Here is a 16,198-nt window from a genome sequence, read left to right as displayed (position 1 = left end):
ACTTGGGGCTCACCTTCCACCAGCCAACCAGTCTTTTAGACAAAGGCCTGGAAGGCAGTGGCTGCTCCAGGCTGCCTCTGGAGATGGGAGATTGTGCCGAGTCACCACATGACAGAATCCAGAGAAAACCTGTCAGAAAGGTGACATTCTGGAGTTAAATGTGGGTTCCACCAAGCAACAGCAGCAACACTGAACATGGGCAGAGCTTGCCAGCGGTTCTTGAAGGCAGGTCCTCTCAGGCTGCAGCTCAGGGCCCAGGCTCCCTGGAAAGGGGCTCAGAGGCACTAGCCATGGGGGCCTGAAAGGAACATGGGGCCAGGGAATGAGTGAAAAGTTCCAGAGGGAGAGAAGAGTTGGTGGGAAGTCTAGGTGGTTACTCACACTCTTCCTCAGAGAGCTGGCTCAGTAGATGTGCCGTGGGGCCTACCGACCTGCAGTGTTAAACACCCTGGGTGGCTCAACAGAACCACCCAGCCCCTGGCCCAGAGGGACAATGTGGCATCCGGGCAAGTGGGAAGGGGCGGTGTCAGGGCCCTCCATCAGAGGAGCCACCATTGACCCTGCCGAGGAGGGCTGCTATCCCCAGCTGTGGAAGCCTGGCCCAGAGCCCGGCCACTGCTCTTACAGGGAGTGAAGCTGGGCCGGTACCAGCTTCTCGCTGGTGGGTGGGAGAGGTCTGAAGAAAAGAGCCAAGTTTGCCTTGAAAGGACAGCCTTGCCAAAGGCGTCTTCAAAAGCTGTCCCAGCGCTGTGGTCACAAGGGCCTTTCCCACAGGGCACTGTCGCCCTCAGGAAGAGAGGGCGCTCTAGCCCAGGCTGGGGACTCTTCTGTCCCACGGACACCTGCAGTCCAGAGGAAAACCAGGAAGGCAAAAGGGTTTTATTCAGCTGCTTCCTTTATTAGAAACAAGTGAGATGTATCAAGCGGAACAACAATGCATTTGGTATTTCGTCCCCAACCCTGGAAATGGATGCCCCTCCCACGGCCCAGAGAAAAGCCAAGACGAAAAAGGTGAAGCTCCCCCCTCCCGTTCCCAGATGCGGCACCTCACCTAGAGTCAGTATTTTTTAATTTAAATCAGTGAAATCGTCCCACACAGCCTCTCTTGGGACAGTCTGCTTGCAAGCCTGCCTTCACCACGAACAGCAGAGTAGGGCAGAACAGAAGCCTTGGGTCTCCCCGGGTTCTCGGGCAGGTGGGCCAGGCCACAAGGTTTCCCCCTGGCCCAACAGGCTCTGGCCAGACTTGCTCCGCCCTCCTGCTCTGCCCAACTGCCCCTCCCTCCCCTAGACTGCAGCTCCAGGCCTTCGGGGCATCCCCTGGGTTGGTTAAATGCTGGTCGTCTTTAGGCAAAGAGTCAAAGACCACAGGGACACTCACCTTTGGGCTTCAGTGAGCCAGCAAGTAAGGGTGGGGGCAATGGCAGTTAGAAGGGAGGTGTAGGCAAGGCCCGAAATCTATAAACCCAGGTGCTGAAGAGGCTTGGTGTGGGCCAGCCTTCAAACCAGACGCCAGCGTCTTCGAAAGTAGGCATATGTGGGGTAACAACCCTAGACAGACCTCAATCCAGAGCTGAGACCTTCTTTCTACCCAGCTCACTCCCCACATAGAGACCGGAGGCTGTGAGAACTTGCCACAGGGTCAGGAGTCAAATGCAGAATCAATCCAAAGGCAGGAGGTAAACATCTAGAAACATGGGAATCCAAAAGCCCAGTGCCAGCAAGGAGTACCGGTGGTGGAGTGAGGGCCACACCTTGAGATGTTCTCCAACAGCAGTTACCTGAGGCAGGTACCAGGTGATGAGGCCCCGGGCCCCTCCCTTGTTTGGTTCCAGCCAGCCATGGCTCTGCCATCCTGCAAGGCTCCTTGTGGGGAGGCCCTGAACCCCAAGCAATGGTTCTTTCTGAGCTCTCTGACCTGAAGTCCGGGAAGGGGTTGAGTGAAGAAGCCAGTGACTGTTTGGATGAAAAGGAGACTAACAGCAGCCATCAAGCAGACTCCTGCAGACCTGGGTGGTGATGCCGAGGGAGGGGCAGGGTCCCCACCATGAACAGCAGAGTCCAAGGAGCAGGCCACACAGTTTTAGAGGGAGACAACGAGGCCTTTCCAGGAGATGTTCCTTCCGGAGCAGGTGCGGGCCTCACAGTTTCCATTCCATGACCTGGTTTAACCAGGCGAGGCTCACTCCAGGGGCTGTTGTACACCCCAAATTTCAGAAGCAGTTAGGGCTGGGACTTGGCCCAGAGCTGACCAAGCCTCCGACTTGGGGAGCGTTTCCAAGTTCCAGGTCCCGCCCAAAGTAGGAAAGAGCCGAGCACTTTGTTCTTTGATATCCTTAGGAGCCTGCACAGGGTAAGCAGCTCTAGCACTGGGGGCGTCACGTGTCTGATGTCTGGGAGGCTATATGGCAAGCCCCTGCCTCTCCAATTTCTTCTGTGCAGAATGCAGTGCGCATCTTGCTAAGAACAGCAGCTTCTTTGGTCTGGGTATCTTGGAGTCAAGGAGTCAAAGGTCAGCCATGATCCCTGGTGCCTGCAGTTTGCAGCACAGGGACAATAGGAGAAGGGAGGCCCCTAGAGGCCTCTGATGAAAATCCAATCCAGTCTGCAAAGAGCGGGCAACATTCTGGCAAGTGGCACAGCTCCCATACCAAGCACAATTTCCTCCAGTTTTGGGTACTCTGCAGAATTAGCCTCTGACAAACTTCACCAAAACCCACAGCCTGAAACATACCTCTGCTGGTTTGCAGAGCATGGCTTCAGTTAGTAGGACTAGGCTGAGCCTGGCCTCCTGGCTAAGACTTCATTCCCCCTACAAGTAGCCGAGGTGAAAGCCAGGAAATGCCCTACACATTCCGCTATCCACCCATTTACTTTCTCCTAGAGCAAAAGTTACATACAAGCCTGGATGAGGGTTGCTGATAATTCCAAAGCCCAATCCTCCCCAAGCCACTTGGCTAAGCACAAGTGAAGATCGTCTATATGAACAGCCACATGACTAGAGGCTCCATTACTTTTGGAGAAACTGGCAGCGTCAATAACCAGCACCCCCACCACAAAAACACACCAAACATCATCAGTGAAAATCAGACTCAGACAATGGCAACATGAAATCATTTCTATTGCCAAGTCTACACTGGCACCTAACCACCACTCCCTGCCACTCCTTGCAGGCTGTGCGGAAAAGAGCACAAGAGATGGCCAGTGGGTTGGAAGGCATAGGCCAGGGTCCCATGGCTGAAGGGGTCTGGGAATTGGCCCCATACCATCCTTGCCCAGCTACCCTGGGGCATCAGGGTGCTGGCTCTCTGCTCTAAGATGAGCTAAGCAAGGCTTGCACTGACATGCCTCCACAAGGTCCCAGATGCTACAAAGAGGTCAAAGGTCCCCTTCAAACTGCCAGTTACCCCAGGGAGTGGAAAAACAGTCTCACAGGGTACTCATGCCTGTAAGGTTGACAACAGCTGGCTAAAGAGTTGGCTGGATGACTTCCTATAGGGAGCGGGCCAAAAGGATGGAAGAAGGGACTCAAAGAAACCTGCTTCCACAGATCATCGCCGCTGCCCAGTTCAGAATGCAGAAAAAGCCCAGCACCTGCAAGAAAGCCTCTGAGTAGGGTCGGCCCCATCTAGGACTCCACCTGCTACCTGTGAGAGCTGAGCCCTTCCCAAAGCAGGGCACAGTCTCTCCACCTTCCCCTGCCTTCCCAAAGCCAATCATTCCAGCTGATTCAGAAGGGGAATGGGATAGGATTCCCCATATCGTCCTTCTTCTGTTCCCCCAACAAAAGTCAAGTCCTGCTTTCAGAAGGAAACAATTCATTGTACCAGTATGTGTCTGTCTGGCACTGTCCTTGATTCTAATTCTGAGGAATGATCTGGATTCAGCTTTTCTTTAGAGACCAAACATCCTTGTACATGTGGAACATGAAAGATATTTAAAATATTTATATATATAATATATATATATACTTTTATTATTCACCCGTTAACTCCATAATATGCCAATCACGAGCTAGGTTTCAGCAGTTACATTCCCTTGATCACGGCTGCAAAAGGATGTGATTAATTGGAAAACAGGGAGACCAGAGACACGGCCAGAGGTGACATCACGCAGCCTACGCCATCGCAATACAATTGTCAAGTTCAGTGGCGGTTTGGTAAAGCCGGTTCGCTTCTGTTCCTTCCCTTTGCCAGGGATTCTCACGTTTGTGAAAATTAGACCAACAAGTGGTGGGGTTCCATTTCCTGGTTTGAATTCTCAGTGGCTTAATCCAGAATCTCACTGGCAACTGGTTACTGTAACACCAGCCCAACCTAAGAGAGCCAACGGGGAGGGGCAGAATTCAGTTGACAGTTGTCCAAAGCCTCGCCCACTTCACCACCCCAGACCTGAAGTACCAAATGGCTGAGCCCACAGAATGCTCCCAGGCTGTGTAAGCAGACTCACAGTGAGCTGGTGCCCTCTGCACAAGGCTTTATATGTTTATTAGATCCTTCAAGGAATGCAACTCCAGTATCTTAAGGAACACTGGCCACTAGGCCTCCCTCCAGCAGTCAGTTATTTTGTAACTGCTAACCACACCCATGGCCCTGGGCTGCCCTTTGGAGCTGGTGGAGGAAAGGCAGAGGAAGCGTCATGCTGGGATGTGGGCAGCAGCCCAGCACAGGAAAAGGATCTTTAATACTCAAGACTCTAAGCCTGGGCAACTAGACTCGCACGGCTCCCTGAAACGCTCCCAAATGCCCTGCCCGCAGCCAGCTGCAGCAACTTACCTGGTGGGAAGAGAAGCTGGAGACAACCTTCCTGCTTCTGTGTGGCTCTGGAGCCCGTCCCCTCTGCCACCCTCACACCAGCTGCTGAAAGGGGAACACTGACCCTGCTAGTCTGGCCACTGGAGGACGGGACTTTTCAGGGGGCCAAGCACCAGGGAACAAGGGCCCAGACTGATGCTGGATCCCTGACCTATGACCCTGTCTCTGCTCCACCAACTCCCCGAGCTGGGAGGGCCCAGCTGGGTACACACCTTCTCTGCCCCCATGCTGGGGCACTTCCAATTGTAAAGATAATACTGCAGGTTGCCATCTCCTATGCCAAACTTGAGCTTCTCCAGGAAGGTTTTGTTTTCCATGAGATCCAGTGCATTGAACACGTCAAACCCTTTCTGCAGGGCGGCAGGGAGAAACAGGAACAGGTGAAGAGAGGTAAAAGCTGCCTCACCCTCCTGCCCTTTTCTATCCTATCAGAACCATCCCACAGGTGGCCATGAGAAAGATCTTCCTTCCGAAGTTCTGGCCGCCTCTGTGTTAAATAAATCCAAAGTCCAGCCTGCACCCTGCTCTCCAGTGACAGCTTTCAGAACACTCTGAGCACCACCCTACCTGGCCTCGCCTCAGTGTCGCTCCGAGCACTCTTGTAGACTCAGTGCCGAGGCCATTGCTATTGTTCCCTCTTAAACCTCCCTGAAACACTCTAATAACTTCCACAGTCCTCTCTGGAGACCAAGCCCTGAACCCCTTCCTCTGAGAAGCTGGCACCTGTCAACACTTGCATTGCTCTCCCACTCCCAGGACACCCCAACTCTCAGGTCTCCCTGTGATTTCATGACACCTGAGATGGTGCTTTGAGACTGTGGCAGAGACACTTCCTACATCTCACCACCTCAGTTAGAAGCTTTCATGGGCAGGGACTGGACTGTCCACCGTCTGGCCAGCCCACAGTGGGCTGGGCTCACTACAGGCAAAACCCATGTTGAAGACTGACTGAGAATGACCTCTCAGGTGCAAAAGATGCCTGACCCCGCCCCCCATGCTCTATAGTCAGCAGCTCCAATGACTCACCACGACAGAGACCAATCTCCCCATTCCCATGCTGGGGAAGTCGTAAGGAGAACCCCTTTCCTCCCCGAGCAGGCCTGGCTATTCAGGCTCCTTGGCAGCGCCTCCCGTGAGAACGAAACTCACTGAAATAAATCAGGAGGAGTTCAATGCCTTCACGTCACGTGGATGCTCCTTGCTCCCGCCTAGTTTTGAGCTGCAGGGCCCCTCTGTAAGCGGAGCAGGAGGCCATGGAGGACTCCAAGCCCCCGGCCCATGGGCAGCTACCTCCCCTGAGCTACGCTCACCACCGCTGCACGGCCCCTGCCCCACAGATCTCCGAACCCTCCGGTCTGCTCACCATTTTGGCGAGAACAAGGGCGTCGCTCATGAGGTCTAGAAGAGGGGTCTGGGTGTGAACATTGTAGAAAGAATAAGCAGCCTTTAGACTCTTGTGGGTTGGATGGTTCATGATGGTGGAGGGAAGCGTATAAAAGCTCAAGAAGTCTGTCACCTCACCATTTGAATTCTGAAGAGAAGACAATAAAAGGAAGCAATGTCACGCAAGCACAGGAATCCTGTAATCTGGGAACAAAATGTACCACTTGCTCTCACACCACCCAAAGGCAACTCTGCCCCGCTGGACAAATGAGTGAAACAGCTGAAACAGGATATGCAGGGAGGAGAAAGTACACTGGCCAGGGGCACTCGAGGACAGAGCCAGGAGGAAAATCTAGGCTGGACTGTGGGCTGAACCTGACAGCTCTTTCCTGGCCTATGCATCACCATGGACTTCTTGAGGCTCACGTTCCCCTAGATTGTGTCCCCATTGCCTGGCCAGTACTACCTCAAGCTAGGACAGGCAGAGACTCGCAGGCTTACACGACTAAGAAGGGCTTCGTTCTTTCTCTATATCACCAGTGGTGACTGGGGTGGGGAGAGGGAGAAGGGTTCATGCAAAGTCCAGAGGATCATTTCAGCAAGTACAAGCTAGAGTGTCTGGTCCTTAGGGAGGAGTATGGCCAAGGAAGTCTAAGGTAGCAATAGTCCTGTTAATCGGCTCTTTAGTCACCGAGCCCAGGAACCCTAGCCACTTAAGGGGAATGAATGCCTCTCTGAATGGTCAGAGACACGGAACGCCCTGCCCCACTCACCTCCACCACAAAAGTGTCAATGATATTCTCCTGGGGGTAGAACCAGTGCTCCACCTCCTCTTGGCTCATGACTGGCGTGAGGTGGAACTGCTTCAGGTACCTGGTGAGGAGCTGGTGCACTACTGGAATGTCCTTTTTTTCCATTGGTCGCAATCCAGCTGTCTTGGGGGACTGGAAGGAAAACAGACAACATCAGACATGCTGACTGGGAGTGATCGGCTCCCTCTCAGGCCGCCGATACTTCACACCGTGCCCCTTCTTACCCGATCCTGCATCTGTCCACCCAGACCCTCAAGATAGAATCCTTGGTCACCCTTGGCAATCCTTCCCTCCCACAGCTCATACCCACCCAGGCACAAGTCCTGCCTCTCTGGGATCTTTTGGCCCTTTCCCTCCTGGTTAAGGCTGTTGCTTCAATCTCTTATCCACATGGCCCAGGACACCTTCCTAAGAAACACAACCCACCACGCCCCTCCTTGTTCCGAACTTCCCAACACAGAGCATAAGACCTTCCGCCCTGGACCAGTTGACTGTTCTGACTGTGCCTCTGTCTTTCTAAGCCCAGCGATTCTCAACAGGGGCAACTGTCCCCCAGAGGGCATTTGACAATACTAGAAGACATTTTTGGTTGTCACTACTAGGGAGAGGGGTATCACTGACATCTAGTGGGTAGAAGCCAGGGGTGCTGCTAAAACGTCCTACAATGCTCAGGATGTTCACCGTGACAAAAAATCACCCAGGGCGAAATGTGAACAGTGCCAAGATGGAGAGAAGCCCTGACCACCCCAGGATGTGCTGGGGTCGGCCCAGCCCAGTGTGGCTCCTGGGCCTCAGTGGCGCGCCTCCCCCAAGCCCTCACAACCTTCTCCCACTGAACTGAGATCTCCTACACTGGTCTCTCTCTGAAGACTCAGGACCCCCACAGACAGGCTCCAGCCTGGGCACCGTGGAACCCCAGGCCCAGCACAGCTGCACTGGGCGCTTGCATTATCTGTCCACTTGGATACTGCTGCACCCGTAATGCCCCCAGCAGAATACTCGTGCAGGTTAACTTCAGAAGAAAAGCACCAAACTCCTGGGATTTAATTGCAAACCAGAATCCCACCCTACAGCTACTTTTTGGAGGAAAAAAAAAAAAAAAAAAAAAGCTTCAGTGAAATGAAGCCATGTGATGCTCTGCTGTAAATACTGGGGCTGAGAGAGTATCTTCAAAGACTCATTCTGCAAAGGTGGGGTCAGCCAAAACTGAAAACAGGGTGGAGCTAACAGTTTATACACCTCAGTAACTGCCTGATGCGGCTGCTCCCCAGGGCAGGAACTGCTTTTAAAACTGCAGTTCCAGGACCTCTCGCCACCAAAATTCCGCACTAATCCTGGTATCTCTAGAAACACTTTCTGATCTCGGAGTTTTCTACGTGGCAGCTCCCACAATGACACCTCAAATCTTGGTCTGAAAAAGCAGCCATGCTGGGGCTCTCACCCACAGGCCAGGAGCGCAGAGACGTTCTTCTGGCTGCTACACCACATGAAGAACACTCTCTGCCTGCCTAGAATTCAGGGCAAGTGTGTCGTAATAACAGAAAGTTGTCTTCTGGGGCAGTGTCTAACTGCGCTGCAGCAGTCTCTCAAAACAGGGCACTAATGACCCCAATCCAGTGGTGGATTAGCCTGATCCGAGGGTGATTAATCCAGTTTGGTGGCTGATGAGTCCAGGTGGGCAGCCTCTGATGAGAGGGTATCCACTGACTGTGACAATGCCTGGAAGAGCTCTGAGGAAAGAGAAGCAATCTTCAGATCCATTAGGATCCTGAGACCAAGTAAAGAACACGGAACATTAATTTTGTTGGAATACTTGGTAGACTGGCCCAGAACAGAAAACCAGCTCATTCAGTTCTTCAATGGCAAACTCTGGACTGGGATTAGAAATCTGGGGTTTCCTCATAAGCCCAGCACATTCACCCTTTATCAGCAGTCCCCAACCTTTTTGGCACCAGGGACTGGTGGCTCCTGAGAATCTAACGACTGATGATCTGAGGTGGAGCTGAGGCAGTGATGCCAGCACTGGGAGTGGCTGCAAATACAGATGAAGCTTCACTTGCCCGCTGCTCACCTCCTGCTGTGCAGCCCAGGTAAAAGTCCGTGGCCCGGGGGTTGGGTAGCCCTGTTTACCTGACTTGGCAGAAGAAACAGCAGACACCCTATGGCTTATTTATACTGGGCTCTGGGATGTGTTGCAGCTCAGTAAGTGGATTCATCTTTCCATTTAGACTCATTATGCTAAAATTACAGAGGTGTTCTCTGAGCCTATCAACAGATGACAGAAGAGAAGCTAGCCCAGATGCAGGCACAGGAGAACTGAGAAAGTCAGACTAAAATAAAACCCTTGCTACGGACAACAGAAATGACAGAAATGGAAAGTCTAAGAATCTGGAAACGATAGGTTGAATCCCTTTTCCGATCGCTTCCCCCTACCCAAAGCCTTGTTCCTTTCCTGAGGGCCAGGCTCTCCTCAGCCTGTCTCTTGCCCCCTGCCCATCACCCCGGAGCACCACTGGCCTCTGGCAGTCGGTAGAGCTTCATGGTACGCTGCATGGTCATATTTCTGCTCAGGTGAGAGAACTTCACTTCAATCAGCTTCCGTGGGTTTAGGGACCGATGCCAATACCTGTGGGGACACAAATGTCCTGTCCTCAGAGGAGTCTGGCAAGTCCCATTAAGAGGACGATGGCATGGAGATGGCCAGCAGGTGGCGCGAGAGACACGTCGGGCCCCTCTTGAGCCTGTGGCACTGCCCTGCTCTCTAATCTCCCCTCAAAGAATTCAGAGTCGCCAGTGTTCTTCCTGGATTTTCTTTCTCCCTGTTTTTCTTTCTCAATTTCTTTCTTTCTTTTTTTTTAGGCGAGGCAACCCTTGGTTGACCTCACAGATTGCAAGGACCTTGTCAGCTCACAATCCCTTATTTTTTATTTTATTTTTTATGCCTACAGCACCTGGTCTTCCTAGGTGGTCTCCCATTCAAGTACTAACCAGGCCCGACCCTGCTTAGCTTCTGAGATCAGCCAGGATCGGGCTTGTTCAGAGTGGCATGGCTGTAGATTCTATCTCAATTTCAAAAGCAACTCCTGTTAAGCAGTTGCCTGGGAAGAGCACTCCTCACTCCTCACTGCTGCTATCAAGTCAACGGAAAAGACTTAAAGGTCTCTGCGTTTTTAACCTCCCCCCTCCTCTACTACCACATTTGCCTAGTGTTTTTCTTTTGACGTTCTTGAGGCACAGGCTGTGATTATTTCAAACAATTTTCTGAGGCAGAGGCTGTCCTTGGGTCACGCAAGGATCAGACATGCCCTCTTTGGCCCACACAATATTCAAAACAAAATTAAGCCAACCATTTAAAACGTACAGATATTTACCACAAAAAACCCAGACTTAAGCTTGTCCTTATAAAAACTAAAACAAAATCCTTTGTTTCCAAATGGCAGGAATGAACAGGAGCTGAGAATGGCTTGGACAGGGCACGCACCGTCCTGTCTGCCGTTCCCATAACCTCCCCCTTTGCTTATCCATGCTCCCTACCTGGCTCCCGTGGGTGCCCACCACTCATCTCATCAGACACTTAGAGAAGCAAGAGGCTCTCGGGCACGCACTGGGCTGAGGGGGAGCTGGGGCACAGTGACACACACAGCTCCTCCACTAGAACGGGCACACCAGTCCTGGGGCCTCGCAGGAAGAGCTGTTACCTGCAGGTGCCAACAGGCTTTGGTAACACCACCCCGGCGGTGTAAACGGCTTGGAAAATGCCCTCCAGGTGAACCCTCCGGGTTATCTCACGGATCAGGACTGGAGCCACTCTCTTGGAACGCAGCTTTTTGTGGACACACAAGAAGTTGATCTCTACCATCTTCTTCTCTCTGAAAAGGAAAAACAAAAAACAAAAAAACAGTGACGAGGCTTTTAACCGGAAGGTAATCCCTGCGAGCATGGGCAGCCACCCCATAGGGACCGGGGCCCTCAGCACAGGCGTGTGTTCTGCTACCACCTGTGCTCGGCAGTCGGTACTTGGACTCCTTCCCACTGCTCTGCTCCACCAGGCAAGGAGCGCTCTCTTCTCAACACAGACTCAACTTCCAAAGGTGAGTGGGACTCCAGCAAACTGCTTTATTTGAAGGCACTGCCAGTGCCTCCCTGATGAATCTGCACTGGCAGGCTGGGGGAGTCCTGCCTTTAGCAGACAGGAAACTTCAGAGTAAGTCAGGGGTTATTCTAGGATTGCAAGGGTTTCAACTCCAACAAGAATCCCCGGGCTGTAAGTCCAGAAGAGTGTGGCAGATGGTTCTGACATTTCCAGCGAGAATGAACAACAGAGCTCGAAGGCCTCGTGACTATCTGGATGTGAGTCACACTGGCTCGGGCCCATTTCTGAAACTGCTCAAGTGCACCAACATGTGCAAGTTCAAATGCTGAGCTCCTGCAGGTAGTGCACCGGCCCAGGTCCCGGACACGAGAACCAGTAACAATTTAGAGCAAAGCAGGTGGTTCTTATTATGAATTTCTATTCCCGGGGCTCGAGTTCCCTCCCTTCGTGGGCTCTTCCCTTTCTTCTGTAGAAGGTGTGTGTACCTTGTTATCTTCCCTCCCTTCCAGACCAAGTAGCATGATGGGGATATGGCGGGTGGCGCTGGTGCTTACGTGTCATAGATGTGGATGTTTGCTGGGATGGCGCTGATGAACCCAACCAGTTTCCGACTTGAGACCACTCGAACCCCACAGTGCCACTGGGGGAGCCAGCCAGGCGGCCGGAGAGCCCTAGAAGAGACAAGGGCTGCGGCTGCGGTGCCTTGCCAGTGCGTGAGGCAGGCTGTTTGGGCTCTGGAGCAGAGTTTGGGTCTAACCTCATGCTACCACCTTCCTGAGGGTTCACAGCTAAATTTTCTTTAGGGCCAAATCCTCCTGGATACAAATGGAATTGAGCCATAGCCACTTCTTGCTGCTCAGCCCACTTGGCCTACTTACCCACCCAATCCAAGGCTGTCATACTGGGGATTTTATACCCGATCCAATTTCTTCGTGCTCACTCACTCTGACAGCTCATGCCAGAGGACTGGCCTCCTTGGCTCCGAGTCCAGTGGGTCCCGTGGTTGGAAGCCGACTGTGGAGCCCCTGGAGCTCTGGAATCCACCTGCCCTCCAGGTCCCATCATTGCCCTCTCTGCTTGCCCATTCTTCCCTTCCCTCCTCCATCAGGCAGCCCCTCTAAATTCAGCCTCATGCCTTCGCCTTCCTGGATATTAAATGTGGCCCAGCATGGTAGATGGCTCAGCCAGGCAAGGCCATTTTCATACACTGAGCGTGCTCAGGAACTGGATAGAAAAATGACTCTTCTTTTCTTTTACATCTTAGAAGCTCTCATCCCCCCTTCCCTTCTTACATAAAGTCACCATACAATAGACGAGTCTTTCCTCTGAGTACAGTGTCTCCCTCACCCAGTCATTTTATCTTAAATAAGGTTTCAATTCTAAACTCCACCGGAAGCAAGTCTCCTTCAGATGCAGGAACCGAGAGATCACACACGAACTTGCCATTCAAAGGCTGGCTCAGCGGGGATGAAAAATCTGATGCCCTGCGGAGGTTCTGCTCTCTGCCTTGCCCCAGAACCATAAGAAAGGCCTTACGACTCACCATAAAAGAAATTCTGGGGAATAATCAAATCGGAACATGTTGTCATCATCTTCCACATAATTCTCATTCAGGAGGGTGTATAATTCTTTCAGCTGTAGAGAAATATGGAGCTGCCTTAGAGCTTTCTGCCAGATAGGGGACAACTCCAATACCCTGGGGCTCCAAGCTTTTCAGAATGACAAGGCAAACTACCAGAAACGTAGTTTAAACTCACTTTAATCTCACAAATTCTTTCTATCCCAGGCATGGCAGGGACTCTTTGGGAACAAGCACCCTAGTTGTAACAGGAAACTGAGCCACCAATGGGTAGAGTGGCGGACTTCAAGTACATAACGTGGTAGAAGACCAAGAATAACATCCAACTAATCAACCACTCCATTGTTGAGACAAGGGAATGAATGAATGAACAAGAAAAATAAAAGCATGCAAAAAGGATATCTGCCTTGGGAAGCCACAGAAGTTGCCTCTCTACCTGCCAGAGAAGCCAAGCGCTATTTTTGTGGAGTCTTGGGCAGGCCCCAGAGGCAACAGATGCGGGGTAAGCTCAGACCTGTTAGGTCCAGCTCTTAAAAAAGTCCTTGAAGAAGGCTTGCATAGAAGCTGTCTCCGTGTGGCTGCAGGGCTCCCTGTGACAGTAATGCCCAGTCCACACCTGTGGCCTGCCTGAGCCTACTCACCACACCACGATCCCCCAGGTCCAAGGCATCCCAAGTGAAGCCCTGGGGCAGGGTGTAGGGCTCCTGGCGGATGTTGTCCTTGTCAGGCTCCACGGGCCCGTGAGTGTTCACCACTTCTCCTAGAAGAAGAGCACAGCCATGAGCCTCACCCCCTGCCTCTTCCTGAAGGGCAGGAAAAGGCAGCACTCAGCTCAAAAATCGACCAGAGCAAATTCCTCCTGTCCCCAGGAGCCCCTCATCTGTAGAACACTCTGTGCTTGGCAAATGCAGACCATCTCTCTAGCTACTACTTGGCCTCTAACTGAGGGCCAATTCATGGCAAATCTTCAGAACAATCACTGGGATCCAAGGTGGTTGGTTTTTTGAAAATCATTTTACATCTCCCTCTGGTTACTGAATGACAAACATTTATCTTGACTAATTTGGCTTCCCGCCTCCTGGATGGTGTAAAGAGTGCTGTCACAGCCCTGGCCCACGCCCATCAACCTGGAGGATCTATGAGGAGTTGCAACAAGGCTGCTTTTGTGTCAACAGCAACAACAATGCACTGGGCTCACTCCTGAACCAGATGATGGCATCTAGGCGCCAGGCTGGATCTTGGCCCTGCCAGCCTTAGCTCTCAGCAATGCGGGCCAGTTAACTGCTGCTGCCAACTCGGGCCTTTGGTGTTTACAGAGTCCAGCGAGCGCCTTTAGGCTGAATCACTGAGTCCACACAATGCTGCTGGGAAGTTAGGCTCTGACACAACATCCCACCCTGGACAGACACCCCTCTTCTGTGGGTTATGTGGGGGGTACTTGGGGTACTCAGAAGACACAGCCTTGATTCCCACCCACAGCCAAACCAGGCTCATTTGATAACTTTAGACAAATCAACCACTTAATTTTGACTGTTGGAGTTATTTAGTTTCTATAATTCAGAGCTTGTTCACATTCACACTTGGAAGAATGCAACATTTAATACATTTTAAAAACAAGTCTCCAGAACAGACCCACTCAGTACACTGCTTGCTCCTAGCATAAGGCTCTGTACACACTAGGCACTCAGTTCATGCTTTTACTGACTGTCAGACTCCTGGCCCAGATAGATCATTCTAATGTGTAACCAGCAGCTCTAAACTCTCCCAGTAAAAGATCTGTGCAGCAGGTATAGCAGAAATGGCAACATCTGGCTATGAGCTGTGGATGATGCCATCAGGACTGACCACCTAACTCTTTCACACAACACGTTTACTGAACAACAGTGCATCAGACATTGTACACTAGGACAGGGGTCCCCAATCCTCGGGCTGAGGACCGATACCAGTCCATGGCCTATTAGGAACGAGGCCACAGAGCAGGAGGTGAGCAGCAGGCAAGCGAGCGAAGCTTCGTCTGTGTTTGCAGCCGGTCCCCAGCACTAGCATCACCACCTCAGCTCCACCTCAGATCATCAGGCATTAAATTCTCATAGGAGCACCAGTCCCTGGTGCCAAAAAGGTTAGGGCCACTGCACTAGGATATAGCCAGGAAAAGACAAGGTCCCTGTCCCCACAAGATGCACCATTTTCTGGGAAAACATTCAAGAAATGAGACATTACCAACATGCTAAGGGTCACAAACTGGAAAGTGCAGGTGACAACAGGGACACATAGCATGGAAGTACCCGACTACCTCCTATTTACAATCTGACTCCCCAACAGGTTTGCTTGGGAGAGAGGTGATATTTTTCTTCCCTAGTTTAGAAACTGGCATTTTGATTTATTCATAAAGTAGCCCTTGTGAATTAGTTTAATATAAGTCCATCTGCTTCTAAGTCACTGCCATGTACAATTTTTAGAGTCTAAAAAGCCAAGGGCCAGACCCTTGGAAAATACCAAAGAGTTCTATTCTTGTCTTGTCTAGGTGGTAGTTGATTTTCCCTTATATTGAATTTATACCTTTTCCAAAGTACTTTTAACCTCAGAACGTTATTATTATTATTTTTTCCTAAATGACTTCCATGGACGAGATACTGGTCATCTCCCCCACTGTACAGTCACGCACCACATAACAGTAAGGATATGTTATGTGAAATGCATTGACAGGCGACGTCATCATTAGGTGAACACAGAGTGCACTCACACAACCTCGTGGTCTAGTCTAGTCCACACCCAGGCTCTATGGTCGAGCCTTCTGTTCCAACCCTGTATAGCATGTGACTGTACAAAACACCAGATGAAATCAAGCACAAAAGAAAATGATGCAATCAAGACATGAAGTAAACACAAGATGTATGAGGCTGTTGCCAGTGTAATGACATACTGTTTTATAGCAAACTTTGTTTCCATAAGTAGAAAGAGTACACTCTAAAATAATGATACATAGTAAATATATAAATCCGTAACATTGTCATTTATTGTCATTATCAAATATTATGTACTGTACGTAACTGTATGTGCAAACTAGCAGTGCAGGTTTGCTAATACCAGCATCAATGTTGCTAGGCGATAGAAATTTTTCAGCTCCATTATGTCTTACGTGACCACCATTGTATATGTGGTGTCAATGATTGAAATAGTATGTGGGACATACTGTATTACAATAATCTCAAGGCCAAATCTTTTGTTTAGGCTAGTTACTAGGTCCTGCAGCCAACAAGCATTTCTATTCATTCCTTCGCCACTTGTTCATGGAATCTTAGAATGCGCCAGTTCTGTGGCAAGAGCTAGTGAATGAAATAGGCAACTTTTAAAAAGTAAAATGACATGATCTGAAAAGGGAGATCAAATGTTTGAGAGCACACAGAACTGTCATACAGCCTAAAACATTTGCTGTTTAGAAGGCCTTTCAATGGTGAATTTAGGATGATTTTAAACTTCTAAAAAATGCTAGGTCTCTTTGGTGGAATACAATCTAA

General features: G+C 50.9%; 1 protein-coding gene and 1 pseudogene across 3 annotated transcripts in view; both read right to left on the bottom strand.

The window, feature by feature from the left end:
* Positions 1 to 877: 877 nt before the first annotated feature.
* The window catches only part of NMT1 (N-myristoyltransferase 1), a 30,198-nt gene continuing 14,877 nt past the window's right edge, over positions 878 to 16,198 (bottom strand). For 2 of the 3 annotated variants that reach the window (XM_039846767.1, XM_039846768.1), the window contains 9 exons: positions 13,322 to 13,440; positions 12,645 to 12,736; positions 11,656 to 11,772; positions 10,707 to 10,877; positions 9,526 to 9,634; positions 6,970 to 7,140; positions 6,177 to 6,344; positions 5,026 to 5,163; positions 3,951 to 4,315 (listed from right to left, as the gene is read on the bottom strand). In XM_039846767.1, coding sequence (XP_039702701.1) covers positions 4,295 to 4,315; positions 5,026 to 5,163; positions 6,177 to 6,344; positions 6,970 to 7,140; positions 9,526 to 9,634; positions 10,707 to 10,877; positions 11,656 to 11,772; positions 12,645 to 12,736; positions 13,322 to 13,440 — 1,106 coding nt within the window. In that variant the 3' untranslated portion in view covers positions 3,951 to 4,294. Of the gene's footprint in view, positions 4,316 to 5,025; positions 5,164 to 6,176; positions 6,345 to 6,969; positions 7,141 to 9,525; positions 9,635 to 10,706; positions 10,878 to 11,655; positions 11,773 to 12,644; positions 12,737 to 13,321; positions 13,441 to 16,198 lie in introns of all 3 variants that reach the window. The other variant, XM_039846766.1, reaches the window with a different exon arrangement.
* LOC120589294 (uncharacterized) lies at positions 9,948 to 10,066 on the bottom strand (annotated as a pseudogene).

The sequence above is a fragment of the Pteropus medius genome, unplaced genomic scaffold (genome assembly GCF_902729225.1).
Source record: "Pteropus medius unplaced genomic scaffold, Ma_sr-lr_union100, whole genome shotgun sequence".
Taxonomy (NCBI): Eukaryota; Metazoa; Chordata; class Mammalia; order Chiroptera; family Pteropodidae; genus Pteropus; species Pteropus medius.
Note: the sequence above shows the minus strand (reverse complement) of the source record. Positions and strands in the feature narration are given on the sequence as shown.